Below are 15,260 nucleotides of genomic sequence, written 5' to 3' on the forward strand. Positions count from 1 at the left end.
TTATGCGTAATTGCATTATGCGTTACATAACTAACCCTAAACGTAACTCTATAGTAAGTACACAGTTAATTAATATTACTCAGCACTTATATGAGTTAGTACAATGTAACTATATCTCCCTAACATAAAGTGTAACCCTTTTTTGTAATTTATTTATTGCATTTAAATATATTTTACATTTGATTTATTAGTATTAATGCTGTCAAATCGACTAATCGCGATTAATCACATCCAAAATAAACGTTTGTGTTTACATAATATATGTGTGTGTATAATTATTATGTATATAAATACACACATGCATGTATATATTTAAGGAAAATTTGTTACATTTATATATAAAATATTTATATTTATAATATAAATTATTTAAATATATACAGTATATACATGCAATTGTTTTTAAATATATACATAAATGAGTGTGTATTTATAATAATTATACACACAAACACATTATGTAAACACAAACATTTATTTTGGATGCAATTTATAATTATATATAAATTATAATAATAATTTAATCAAATGTATTTAGTTGGCTAGTTTGATCTTGCTTTTTTAACTATTTTTTTATTCATAATTTATTTAATTTAATAATTTATTATTAATGTAATCACATTTATTTATTTTATTAGCTAGTATAATTGTATTATTTATTTTGTGCACATATATATATACTATTATAATTTTTATTAATATTTCGAATTAGCTTTTATTTTTTTAAATTTCAGTCATTTTTATAGTTATGTGCTTTTGTAATCTTTTTATATTATTATTATTAGTGTTTTTAATAGTATTTAATATTAATTTTATTACAATTCATTTTAGTTTTATACAATTTTATTAAATCATTTTAATAAAACTTTATTTCAGTTTAAATTTAATTTTTTTATATGATTTGGAAAGTTTAATTTAGTTATTTTGGATGCAATTTATATTAATTTATTTACTATATTTATAAATGTTATTATTATTTATTTAGAATTAATTTAATCACATTTATTTAGTTGGCTAGTTTGATCTAGTTTTTTAAAACTATTTATTTAATTTTACACAGTTTTTCTGTACAACTTTTACAGTTTCTGTTGAAATGTATTAAATATTTTTATTAATTATTTATTTATTTTAATAATTTATTATTAATGTAATCGAATTTATTTAGTTTGTTAGCTAGTATAATTTATTATTATGTTATATATATATATATATATATATATATATATATATATATATATATATATATATATATATATATATATATATATATATATATATATATTATATATATTATCGTTTTTAATTACATAATTATTTATTTGAATAATTGTAAAATCAATTGTATTTAAATTTTTGTTTTTTTTTGTGCTCAAACTTCAATTAGAAAGTTTCATTTACTTTTTTTCAATTCCCATTTATTATGTTTTTCATGTTTAATTGATTTTTTTTATTTTTATTATTTTATATTTTTAGTAAACTATAATAACCCTAACTGTGACTGGGGCAGGTGTGCGGATATTTTCCCCTGTGGTGTCTGATGGTTACTTACATCATGTAATGGATACGCGTCTTTGTACACGCCTCCATTCAGCAGTTTGGAGAAGCCGTACTTCTTCATGCTTCCTCTAACATCATACGGCGCTCGATTGAGGACGTAGTACGCCTGTAACCCACGGCATATCAGTAAGAGAAAGGTGAAGGTGAAGTGTGAGCGACCCTTAGGCCTTCAACGCACCATTCTGCTCCTCATGGCTGGCGTGAAGAACTGCTCTCTGTCCTTCACGTAAAAACGGTTCAGCTGATCCTTCTTGAAGGGGGCCGTGAAGAAACTCGCCTCCTTGGCGATGACATCCTCTCTGGGGTAGAAGTACTTGGTGAAGCAATTATATGCGGATGATTCTGGGGCCAGGTCGTTGGGCTGGATGGGCAGTCGAATGTGCAGGACTTCAGCGTAAGAGCACAGCGTGTCGAAAGGCATGTGCAGTTTCACATAGAAAAATTTCTCATCGATCACCTGCAAAACATAGCCAGAGAGGAAACTCTGCCATCAGCAGCGCTACAGGAAGGTCTAAAACAATAGCATTCCTGCAGAACAGATCAGCAGGTTGAGGCAAGACTGGCTGTATCCTTCCAAAGAAGCCCATATTTACTATAAGAACAGATACAAACTCGTCATACATGAAGCAGGATTGGACAAGAATGTCAATAAAGAAAGAGGAACTCTACAGGAAGTCTTGTTTAAATGTGTGATTAAACTTACAGATTGTGTCGCCTCCATTTCGACACCAAAATCCATCAGGCTTCCTTCAAAAACCTCTCTTCGTCTTTGCTAGAGAATGAATGAGAGAAGAGATAAAACTTGTGCTTTCGGTGTGTGTGAATGATGCTGTCTGGGATTGAGTTAGTTGTTAGATATATGACATTATGACCATCTTCCTAATATTGTGTTGGTCCCCCTTTTGCTGACCCTCGGCCGCCCATGACCCTGTGGCCGGTTCTCCACTGTTCCTTCCACTTTTGATAGAGACTGACCACTGCAGTCGTCTAACCGTCACAATCTGGCCCTTGTCAAACTCGCTCAAATCCTTACGCTTGCCCATTTTTCCTGCTTCTAACACATCAACTCTGAGGACAAAATGTTCACTTGCTGCCTAATATAACAGCTGATGAAGAGATAATCAGTGTTAGTCACTTCCCCGGTCATAATGTTATGCCTGATCGGTGTATGTCTTCCGTTTCACTGTGACTTTAGGCATTAAGGTTATTGTTAGGTTAAGAGTCAAGTGTGACTTTGACTTACTTTTCTCCTAAAAATTGAGCCTTTTTTGTCGGATGCATTTTTAGACTCGTCCTCGTAGACCAAAACAAGGTCAATCCTTCTCTTTCCATCGTTGAAGAACAGCGAGTCTGGGTTATCGTTGAACTCAACCTGCAAACAACAAACTGAGGTCACAGAAAGCTCAAAGTCAACTCCACTCAGTGACGCAAAAATCATTTATGAACTAAAAGGCCATAAAAGTGCCTTAATAAATAGCTTTGAACTACTGAATTAATTCTCCTAAAATTAATAAGAAATAACAACATTGAGGCATTGCAGACACAACAAAACAGTAACTATATATATATATATATATATATATAACTATATTAGTCAAAACGATTAATCGCATCTAACAAAGGTTTTAGTTTAAATAATATATGTGTGTGTATATATATATATCGCTGTCAAATCGATTATTCGCAATCACTTCTAAGTAATGTGATTAATCGATTTAGATTTAGTAATGCAAAAGAACATTTAACTACTAATTTGAACTAATTCTCCTAAAATTAATAAAAAATAACAACATTGAGGCATTACAAAACACAACAAAACAGTAACTATATATATTAGTCAACTTGATTAAGCACAATTAATCACATCTAAAATAAAGGTTTTTGTTTACATAATATATATGTGTGTATATACAATTATATGTGTGTGTGTGTGTGTGTGCCTCTGCATATTTACGTATACACACACACACACACATATATATTAAGTAAACAAAAACCTTTATGTTGGATGCGATTAATTGCGATTAATCGATTTGACAGCACTAATATATAGCGCCGTCAAATCGATTAATCACAATCACATCTAAGTAATGTGATTAATCGATTTATATTTAGTGATGCAAAAGAACATTTAACTACTAATTTGAACTAATTCTCCTAAAATTAATAAATAACATTGAGGCATTGCAAAACACATCAAAACAGTAACTATATATATAAGTCAAATATATTATTGCGATTAATCACATCGAAAATAAAGGTTTTTGTTTACATAATATATATGTGTGTATATATTATTATATTTATACATATATGTGTGTATGTTTGTGTGCCTCTGTATATTTACATATATGCACATATGTACAGTATGTACTCACACACAAAGACACATATATAAATATAGTAATATATATATATATATATATATATATATATATATATATATATATATATATATATATATATATATATATATATATATATATATATATATATATATATATATATATACATACACACACACATATACATTATATATATATATTTTAAGTAAACAAAAACCTTTATGTTGGATGCGATTAATCGATTTGACAGCACTAATATATAGCGCCATCAAATCGATTAATCGCAATCACATCTAAGTAATGCTATTAATCGATTTAGAGGTGCAAAAGAACATTTAACTACTAATTTGAACTAATTCTCCTAAAATTAATAAATAACAACATTGAGGCATTGCAAAACACAACAAAACAGTAACTATATATATAAGTCAACTTGATTAAGCGCGATTAATCACATCGAAAATAAAGGTTTTTGTTTAGATAATATATGTGTGTATACATATATATATATATGATTATTATTATATTTATACATATATTATGTGTGTGTGTATGTGCGTTCCTCTGTATATTTACGTATACGCATATGTATATATACACACACAGTCTATACTCACACACACAGACATATCATCTAAATATAGTAATACACACACAAACACACACACATTAAGTAAACAAAAACCTTTATGTTAGACACAATTAATCACGATTAATCGATTTGACCGGACGAATACATAATGTTGTCACCTAGGTCATCTGATAATTCGATTTAGATTTAGTAATGCAAAAATCATTTATGAACTAAAAGGCCATAAAAGTTCCTTAATAAATAGCTTTGAACTCCTGAATTAATCCTCCTAAAATTCTTCTCGTTTTGCCGTTATCAAGGAGGACAGAAGAAGAAACAAACCTGTTTCACTTTCGGCACAGCTTCACCATCTGGTCTAGATTTGTATGTTGGCGCCTGTTCAGAATAATCTGGGAAAAGCATAACACAAAACATTCAGCAGGTGTATCACAACTTCCTGTGATCAGATATGAATCTGCACACTTAAATCAATCATTGATTAACAGAATATATTCAGTGCATAAAGCATTAAACACTACTACTCTCAAACAAATCAAACTACAATACACTCGGCATGTGAACACTTTGGATTTCTCTGATTTAATGTGTACTCACAGTGAAGGGAAAACCCAACCAAAACAAACTAACCAGAGCAAAGCGTAATGGGAAAAGTTAACTCAGATCAGATGTTGCTTATGGGTGGAAAATGTCTATAGCAACGGCCTGAAAACAGCCAGGAAAACCCATCTGTCCCAGGACCAGGAATAACGCCTCCACCACACAAACTTATTCCAGCTCACGCCATAAAACAAAGCCGCAGGGCTGAATATCACCATATATTATTAATGATTATTAAAATGCAACAGTAGGACCTGGCATAATTGAGAATTATATAGACACACCAAATACATGCCAGGGCTCGACATTAAGCCGGTTCACGATCTTCAATCTGTCATTCACTTGTCCGAGTAAATCATTTGCTTGTCCGGAATTTGTGTGTGTGTGTGTGTGTGTGTTGTAGTAAATATAATTTATTCTGAAGCAATATTCTCACCAGTGGTCAATCAGCTTTGACATATTTAAACCTGCATATTTGTGATATTTTTACCTTTTATAAAGGGCATTTTTTCCATAATCTTATTCAATTTGATCTAGAAATTAAATTAGAATAAGACACTATAGGGCTGTTGCCAATCAAAAAAAATTACAACTGCATTAAATAATGAGATTATTTTAAATATGTTTGAATATACAAACAATAAATGTTGGAAAGATTAAACTAAACCACCAGTAGGTGGCAGCAGGTGACCGTCTTAAAGAGTGAGTCATTGAGTCGATTCATTCAAACGATTCATTCAAGAATGAGGCAGTCGTTTACGAATAGGTCATTGAATCTTTGATTCATTCAAACACTGAATCATTCAGTAACACACTGATGCTGTGAGATGCGTTATGGTTCTGCTGTGATCTTTGTTTGGAACTATTTTTGCTGCAGAAATCGAACAAAAACACTCAATATTGCATCTAAAATGTAAGTAGCTTATTAGGCTTAATGTAAATTAATTGTTTATGGAACTGTCACATGAAATCCGTGTCATTTTCAGTCGTGATGGTATTCAGGAAAACCACTCTTGGTCGTGTGATGTTGCTTGACTGTAGGCTATCATATGTTATAAATATAAAAACTCCACAATTTGTCATTTTAACCGTGTGTATTAACGGAGCTTCTTTGTATGAGCTGTGCTCATTTGTTGTGATTTCTCCTCGAGAGGCGGCGCAAGCCTCAACAGCACAACATTGTTATGGTCAGTTTATTATACATTATATATCATCCACTATCGATCGCGCATTACACTAAATGAATGCAGAATCATTATTGCATTAGTTAATTTTTTGACGTTGTATTCTCTCAAGATCTATTAATGTACTAAAGACATATTTAAATCGGTCCATATGAGCACAGTGATTCAATATTAATATTATAAAGCGACAATAATATTTTTGGTGCGCCAAAAAAAACTAAATAACGACTTATATAGTGATAATCGATTTCAAAACACTTAGTCGATTCAGTGGTTCGGAGCACCAAAGTCACGTGATTTCAACAGTTTGGCGGTTTGACACGCGATCAGAATCATGATTCGACTCGCTGATTCGACACACCCCGAAGCTTCATGCAGCAGTGTTTTGAAATCGGTTATCACTATATAAGTCGTTATTTGTATTTTTTATCGTCGCTTTATAATATTAATATTGAACCACTGTACTCACATGGACCGATTTAAATATGTTTTTAGTACATTAATGGATCTTGAGAGTGTAAATTCCTATGCAGGCCTCACTGACACTGAGCCTTCAGATTTGAACAAAAATATATTCATTTGTGTCCGGAGATGAACGGAGGTCTTACGACGGCATGAGGGTGAGGAATAAATGACATTATTTTCTTTTATGGGTGCACTAACCCTTTAATAAAAAGAGTTTGATAGCCATGAAGAGGATGTTGGTGGAGAGGTGTAACTTGTCTTTTTGGTTCTGCTTATGTTGTTTTGCGTCTGACATGCAAATGTGCCCTTATTATTTTAGCATGTATTCTTTGGAAGTTGGAACTGAACGAGTTTGAGCACATTATTTGTGCCTTTTTAGCTCTGAAAAATGCCGCCTTGTAGCTCACCGGTATCACCACACCTGCACCGAAAAAGAAACTAAAAGCGTGAGCCCAACAGAACTTTAGATAACTAGGAAAGTTTCCTCGAAGTTATGAACAAACGTTCCCCCAGTGACGTTCGATTGAACACTCTTTATTAGAACGCTCAGAGAACATTCAAAAGTAACACTCCCGAGATGTTTGCAGAATTCTAAATTGGAACGTTCGCATTTAACGAGAAACAGAAGAATTTGAACGTATGTTTACTTGAATGGAACGTTGGCAAATCGTTCTTAGAACATGTAGCCAGGACTTTGCCCCCTCTTTCTCTCTCTCTCTCTCTCTGAATCACGTACGATAGCGACGCATGGTTGTAAAGATGCCGAACTCACCCACTTCAGACATTAAACACATCTCCACGTCTCCGTTCTCCGTCTCCGAGTCCAGCTCGTGAATGTCATCTTCTGCTTCACTCATTCTTCAGACACTTGAGAGAGCAGCGCAACATGTAACAGATAAAACTAGGAGTGTGTACAGCACAGATGCGATGCGATACACAGTATGACCGTGATAAAAACAGAGTGTGCAAAACAAAATGCATGAAGTTCCCCTGCTGGTCCTAACTTGCTGCGACTGGGCGTGGGTGGGGTCGGAAGAGGGTTTTAGGGGTATAACTATCCATTGCGTAACCATTTGTGGCTGCAGATACTTCATAATTTCCGCTTTTGCAATAATTCAAGCCTTTTTATTTTGTATCATCGGACCGTTCTTGTCTATGTAATGGTACGTCTCTTTTTTCTCCAGAATAAGTCATCGTATATGTATATATACATATGTGTGTGTTTTTATATCACTAGTTAATGCATCTATTAAAAATAGTAACTTCATTTTGTTTTATTAAATATAGAACTTCAAATGTATTTGCGCACTAGGAACGATTTCCGTGTCTTCGTTTCCACACGGAGGGATTTGCGTGACGCGCTTTAGCGCCTTTGGTATTTTGTAGTTCTTAAGATGAGCACCCGATGCACCTGCAGTGACTCTAGCAGCACGAGATCATCAGGCAAACTCTGCATTTGAGTTTAAGGAGATCGTGTGGTCTAATCTGGCCTCGGTGCTCTGGATTTGGGTAGTTTTCTCAGGCGCTGCTGTGCGGATGCAGTTCTATGGTGGCCGGCACGCTTTGGCACCTCATTATCGTCACGGCATTTGTCGCCCTCGCACCTAAAAAACCCCAAACAACGCCGCGTGTCTGCAGTCAAAAACTAAACTGGACGGCAAAGATCCTGATTGTTACCGGTTTGTTACCGGTACCGAGACTCACGCGGTGAACGTAACACAACAACATAACACATAACACAACCACATAACACAACAACATAACACAACAACATAACACAACAACATAGCACAACAACCTAAAACAACACAATAACAAAACATAACAAAACAACACAACAACCTAAAACAACACAATAACATAAAACATAACACAACAACCTAAAACAACACAATAACATAAAACATAACACAACAACCTAAAACAACACAATAACATAAAACATAACAAAACAACACAACACAACAACCTAAAAACAACACAATAACATAAAACAACACAACAACCTAAAACAACACAATAACATACAACATAACACAACAACCTAAAACAACAACCTAAAACAACACAATAACATAAAACATAACACAACAACATAAAACAACACAACAGCATAAAACATAACACAACAACATAAACAACACAATAACATAAAACATAACACAACAACCTAAAACATAACACAACAAAATAAAAAATAACACAACATAACACAATAACATAAAACATAACACAACAACATAAAATATAACACAACAACATAAAATATAACACAACAACATAAAACATAACACAACAACATAAAACATAACACAACAACATAAACATAACACAACATAAAACAACACAAACATATCACAACACATAAAAAAGCATAACACAACATATAATACAACATAACACATAACACAACAGCATAAAACAACACAACAACATAAAACATAACACAACACAACAGCATAAAACAACACAACATAAAACATAACACAACAACATAAAACAACACAACAACATAAAACATAACACAACAACATAAAACAACACAATAACATAAAACATAACACAACAACACAAAACAACACAACAACCTAAAACAACACAATAACATAAAACATAACACAACAACATAAAACAACACAAAAACATAAAACATAACACAACAACATAAAACAATTATGTTACAATTATTGTAAACAACACAATAACATAAAACATAACACAACAACATAAAACAACACAATAACATAAAACATATCACAACAACATAAACAACACAATAACAAAACATAACACAACAACATAAAACATAACACAACAACACAAAACATAACAATAACCTAAAACAACACAATAACAAAACATAACACAACATAAAACAACAAAAAATAACAAAACATAATACAACAACATAAAACATAACACAATAACATAAAACAACACAATAACAAAACATAACAAAACAACATAAAACAACACAATAACACAACATAACACAACAACATAAAACATAACACAACATAAAACAAAACACAAACATATTACAAATAACATACAACATAAAACATAGCATAACATAACACAACACATAATACAACATAACACAACAGCATAAAACAACATAAAACATAACACAACAACAACAACATAACACAACAACATAAAACATAACAACATAAAACAACAACATAAAACAACACAACCTAAAACAACAAAACAACATAAAACATAACACAACAACATAAAACAACACAATGACATAAAACATAACACAATACAACAGCATAAAACATAACACAACAACATAAACAACACAATAACATAAAACATAACACAACAACCTAAAACATAACACAACAACATAAAAATAACACAACATAACACAACAACATTAAATATAACACAACAACATAAAACAACACAATAACATAAAACATAAGCCAACAACATAAACAACACAATAACAAAACATAACACAAAAACATAAAACATAACACAACAACACAAAACATAACACAATAACCTAAAACAACACAATAACAAAACATAACACAACAACATAAAACAACACAATAACAAAACATAACACATCAACATAAAACATAACACAATAACCTAAAACAACACAATAACAAAACATAACACAACAACATAAAACAACACAATAACAAAACATAACACAACAACATAAAACATAACACAACAACACAATACATAATACAACATAACACAACAGCATAAAAGAACATAAAACATAACACAACAACAACAACATAACACAACAACATAAAACATAACAACATAAAACAACAACATAAAACAACACAACCTAAAACAACAAAACAACATAAAACATAACACAACAACATAAAACAACACAATAACATAAAACATAACACAATACAATACAACAGCATAAAACATAACACAACAACATAAACAACACAATAACATAAAACATAACACAACAACCTAAAACATAACACAACAACATAAAAATAACACAACATAACACAACAACATTAAATATAACACAACAACATAAAACAACACAATAACATAAAACATAAGCCAACAACATAAACAACACAATAACAAAACATAACACAAAAACATAAAACATAACACAACAACACAAAACATAACACAATAACCTAAAACAACACAATAACAAAACATAACACAACAACATAAAACAACACAATAACAAAACATAACACATCAACATAAAACATAACACAATAACCTAAAACAACACAATAACAAAACATAACACAACAACATAAAACAACACAATAACAAAACATAACACAACAACATAAAACATAACACAACAACACAATACATAACAATAACCTAAAACAACACAATAACAAAACATAACACAACATAAAACAACAAAAATAACAAAACATAATACAACAACATAAAACATAACACAATAACCTAAAACAACACAATAACAAAACAACATAAAACAACACAATAACAAAACAACATAAAACAACACAATAACACAACATAACACAACAACATAAAACATAACACAACAACATAAAACAACACAATAACAAAACATAACACAACAACATAAAACATAACACAACATAAAACAAAACACAAAGATATCACAAATAACATACAACATAAAACATAGCATAACATAACACGACACATAATACAACATAACACAACATATAATACAACATAACACATAACACAACAGCATAAAACAACACAACAACATAAAACATAACACAACACAACAGCATAAAACAACACAACATAAAACATAACACAACAGCATAAAACAACACAACATAAAACATAACACAACAACATAAAACAACACAACATAAAACAACACAACATAAAACATAACACAACAGCATAAAACAACAAAACATAAAACATAACACAACAACATAAAACAACACAACATAAAACATAACACAACAACATAAAACAACACAACATAAAACATAACACAACAGCATAAAACAACACAACATAAAACATAACACAACAACATAAAACAACACAACATAAAACATAACACAACAGCATAAAACATAACACAACAACATAAAACATAACACAACAACATAAAACAACACAACATTAAACATAACACAACAACATAAAACATAACGGCATAAAACATAACACAACAACATAAAACATAACAGCATAAAACATAACACAACAACATAAAACATAACACAACAACATAAAACATAGCATAACATATCACAACACATAAAACATAACACAGCATAAAACAATAATTACTATTACAATAATAATACAAACAGTGATAAGGATTTTAAATAATTAAATATGAATTAGTAGAATCATGTATAGGCTAATATTCTACCACACATATAGGTAAAGTTACTCTGTGGTGCCCTCTAGTTGTGTAGTTTTCCATCCTTTTTTGAGCAAATGTGGGATTTGTACCAATAACTGAGCGACGGATGACAGTGTGAGGTCTGAGCTGGTTCATTTCGGCTGGTTTTCTGCTACACACAGCATAGATCAACCCCTTATCCCACAGACCCCATTTTGGCAAGTGGGGCATAAATTATACATATAATATTAACTGTTATTAATATGGAGATAAGCTCAAACATAATAAATAATAATAATTTACATTATAAATGTGTAAAAATAATTTGTGGATGTGGTACACAACATACACAACGCAACATACACAACACAACATAACACACAACGCAACATACCACAACATACACAACGCAACATAACACACAACTCAACATACCATAACATACACAACGCAACACAACATACCATACCACAACACACCACATCATACACAACGCAACATAACACACAACTCAACATACCATAACATACACAACGCAACACAACATACCATACCACAACACACCACATCATACACAACGCAACATAATATACACAACGCAACAAAACATACACAGCACAACATACCCAACGCAACACAACATACACAACGCAACAAAACACACAACGCAACATAACACAACATACACAACGCAACAACATATACAACATACACAACACAACATACCATACCACGACACACCACATCATACACAACGCAACGCAACAAAACATACAAAATGCAACATAACATACACAACGCAACACAACATACCATACCACAACATACACAACGCAACACAACATACACAACGCAACATAACATACACAACATACCATACCACAACACAACATACCACAATATACACAATGCAAACTAACATACACAACGCAACACAACACATCATTCCACAACACACCACAACATACACAACGCAACACAATATACACAACAAAACATACACAACATAACATACACAACGCAACACACCATACTACAACACAACATACACAACGCAACATAACATACACCACGCTACACAACACAACACATCATACCATACCACAACATACACAACGCAACATAACATACACAACGCAACACAACATACCATACCGCAACACAACATACCACAATATACACAATGCAACCTAACATACACAACGCAACACAACATACCATACCACAACACACCACAACATACACAGCGTAACGCACCACACCATACCACAACACAACATACCACAACATACACAACGCAACAACATACACAACGCCACACAACATACCATACCACAACATACACAACGCAACATAACATACACAACGCAACGCAACATAATATACACAACAAAACATACACAACACAACATACCACAACATACACAACACAACATACACAACGCAACACAACATCCACAACGCAACATAACATACACAATGCAACACAACATACACAACGCAACACAACATACCGCAACACACCACAACATACACAACGCAACATACTATACACAACGCAACAAAACATACATAACACAACATAACATACACAAAGCAACACAACATACACAACGCAACACAACATACCACAACATTCACAATGCAACAAAACATACCACAGCACAACATACACAACGCAACACAACATACCACAACATACACAACGCAACACAACATACCACATCACAACATACACAACACAACATACACAACATAACATACACAACGCAACACAACATACCACAGCACAACATACACAACGCAACACAACATATACAACCCAACACAACATACCACATCACAGCATACACAACGCAACACAACATAGCATAACATACACAACGCAACACAACATACACAACGCAACACAACATACCACATCACAACATACACAACGCAACACAACATACCACATCACAATATACACAACGCAACACAACATACCACAGCACAACATACACAACGCAACACAACATACACAACGCAACACAACATACCACATCACAACATACACAACATACGCAACGCAACACAACACATGTGTTGTGCAGTTTTTCTGTCTAGGCTCCAAGAGAGCAAACTAAACACTGTGTGTGTTTGTGGGCCGCAAATCAAGCCCTCTTGCCTGTCAAAGTGACCCGCATTCTCAAAGTGTCTAGAGAAAGCAGGTCAGGACTAAATATATCCCTCAGGACGTGCAAAAACAAACCCAGTGTGTGTTTCGGAGCGCCGTGCGGTGCATGACATTTCTTCTGATTAGGTTATCAGAAGCTTTCAGGACAGAATTAACCCAAACTCATCAAGTTTTATAATCCACCTGCATGACTGAAGTTTTGTCCGTGGGTCTGAAACACAATGGACTGCATGGAAGAGATGGAGGAAGATCAGCTCATTGAGTTTGCCATTCAAATGAGCCTCCAAGACGCTTGCAGTTACTCTGTTCTCAATCAAAGGTACAGTACACACATCTTCCATCCTCCGTATTTATCTCAAACATATCTCAAACATATCTCACTGTCTCATGCAGCACTTTAGAATCAGCCAGCGATGAAAACCTAAAGATTTTATCTGCTATAGATCAAGGTACTACACAAAAATATCAATGCTCTGATTATGCAATGGCTTGATTTCCCGCATGTGTATGTATTTTTTACATGAATGAATGTATGTATGCATGAATATGTGTGTATGCATGTATGTGTGTGTGTATGTATGTATGTATGCATGCATGTGTGTGTGTGTGTGTGTATATATGTATGTATGTATGTATGTATGCATGTATATATGTGTATGCATGTATGTATGCATGTATATGTGTGTATGTATGAATGTACAGTATGTATGTATGCATGTTTGAATGAATGTATGTATGTATTTATGCATGTTTGTATTTATGTATGCATGTATATGTGTGTGTGTGTATTTATGTATGTATGTATGTATGTATGTATGTATGTATGTATGTATGTATGTTTGAATGAATGAATGAATGAATGAATGTATGTATGTATGAATGAATGTATGTATGTATTTATGCATGTATGTATGTATGTATGTTTGAATGAATGTATGTATGTATGTATGTATTTATGTATGTATGAATGTATGTATGTATTTATGCATGTATGTAT

The 15,260-nt window shown here is 32.4% G+C and overlaps 2 protein-coding genes across 4 annotated transcripts in view; one reads left to right on the top strand and one right to left on the bottom strand.

Moving 5' to 3' along the window:
* Positions 1-7,761, bottom strand: part of ano6 (anoctamin 6) — a 29,639-nt gene extending 21,878 nt beyond the window's left edge. The window contains exons 1-6 of the mRNA XM_079817932.1: positions 7,513-7,761; positions 4,816-4,883; positions 2,801-2,929; positions 2,261-2,329; positions 1,736-2,014; positions 1,550-1,663 (exon numbers count right to left, since the gene is read on the bottom strand). Of these exons, the coding sequence (XP_079674058.1) occupies positions 1,550-1,663; positions 1,736-2,014; positions 2,261-2,329; positions 2,801-2,929; positions 4,816-4,883; positions 7,513-7,597 (744 nt within the window). The 5' untranslated portion in view covers positions 7,598-7,761. The remainder of the gene's footprint in view (positions 1-1,549; positions 1,664-1,735; positions 2,015-2,260; positions 2,330-2,800; positions 2,930-4,815; positions 4,884-7,512) is intronic.
* A 6,557-nt stretch (positions 7,762-14,318) lies between these two features.
* The window catches only part of asb15b (ankyrin repeat and SOCS box containing 15b), a 12,438-nt gene continuing 11,496 nt past the window's right edge, over positions 14,319-15,260 (top strand). The window contains exons 1-2 of one of the 3 annotated variants that reach the window (XM_079817034.1): positions 14,319-14,582; positions 14,657-14,712. In XM_079817034.1, the coding sequence (XP_079673160.1) occupies positions 14,485-14,582; positions 14,657-14,712 (154 nt within the window). In that variant the 5' untranslated portion in view covers positions 14,319-14,484. The remainder of the gene's footprint in view (positions 14,583-14,656; positions 14,713-15,260) is intronic. The other 2 variants (XR_013816500.1, XM_079817035.1) reach the window with 2 other exon arrangements.

Source organism: Gobio gobio (genome assembly GCF_949357685.1).
Source record: "Gobio gobio genome assembly, chromosome: 5".
Classification (NCBI taxonomy): Eukaryota; Metazoa; Chordata; class Actinopteri; order Cypriniformes; family Gobionidae; genus Gobio; species Gobio gobio.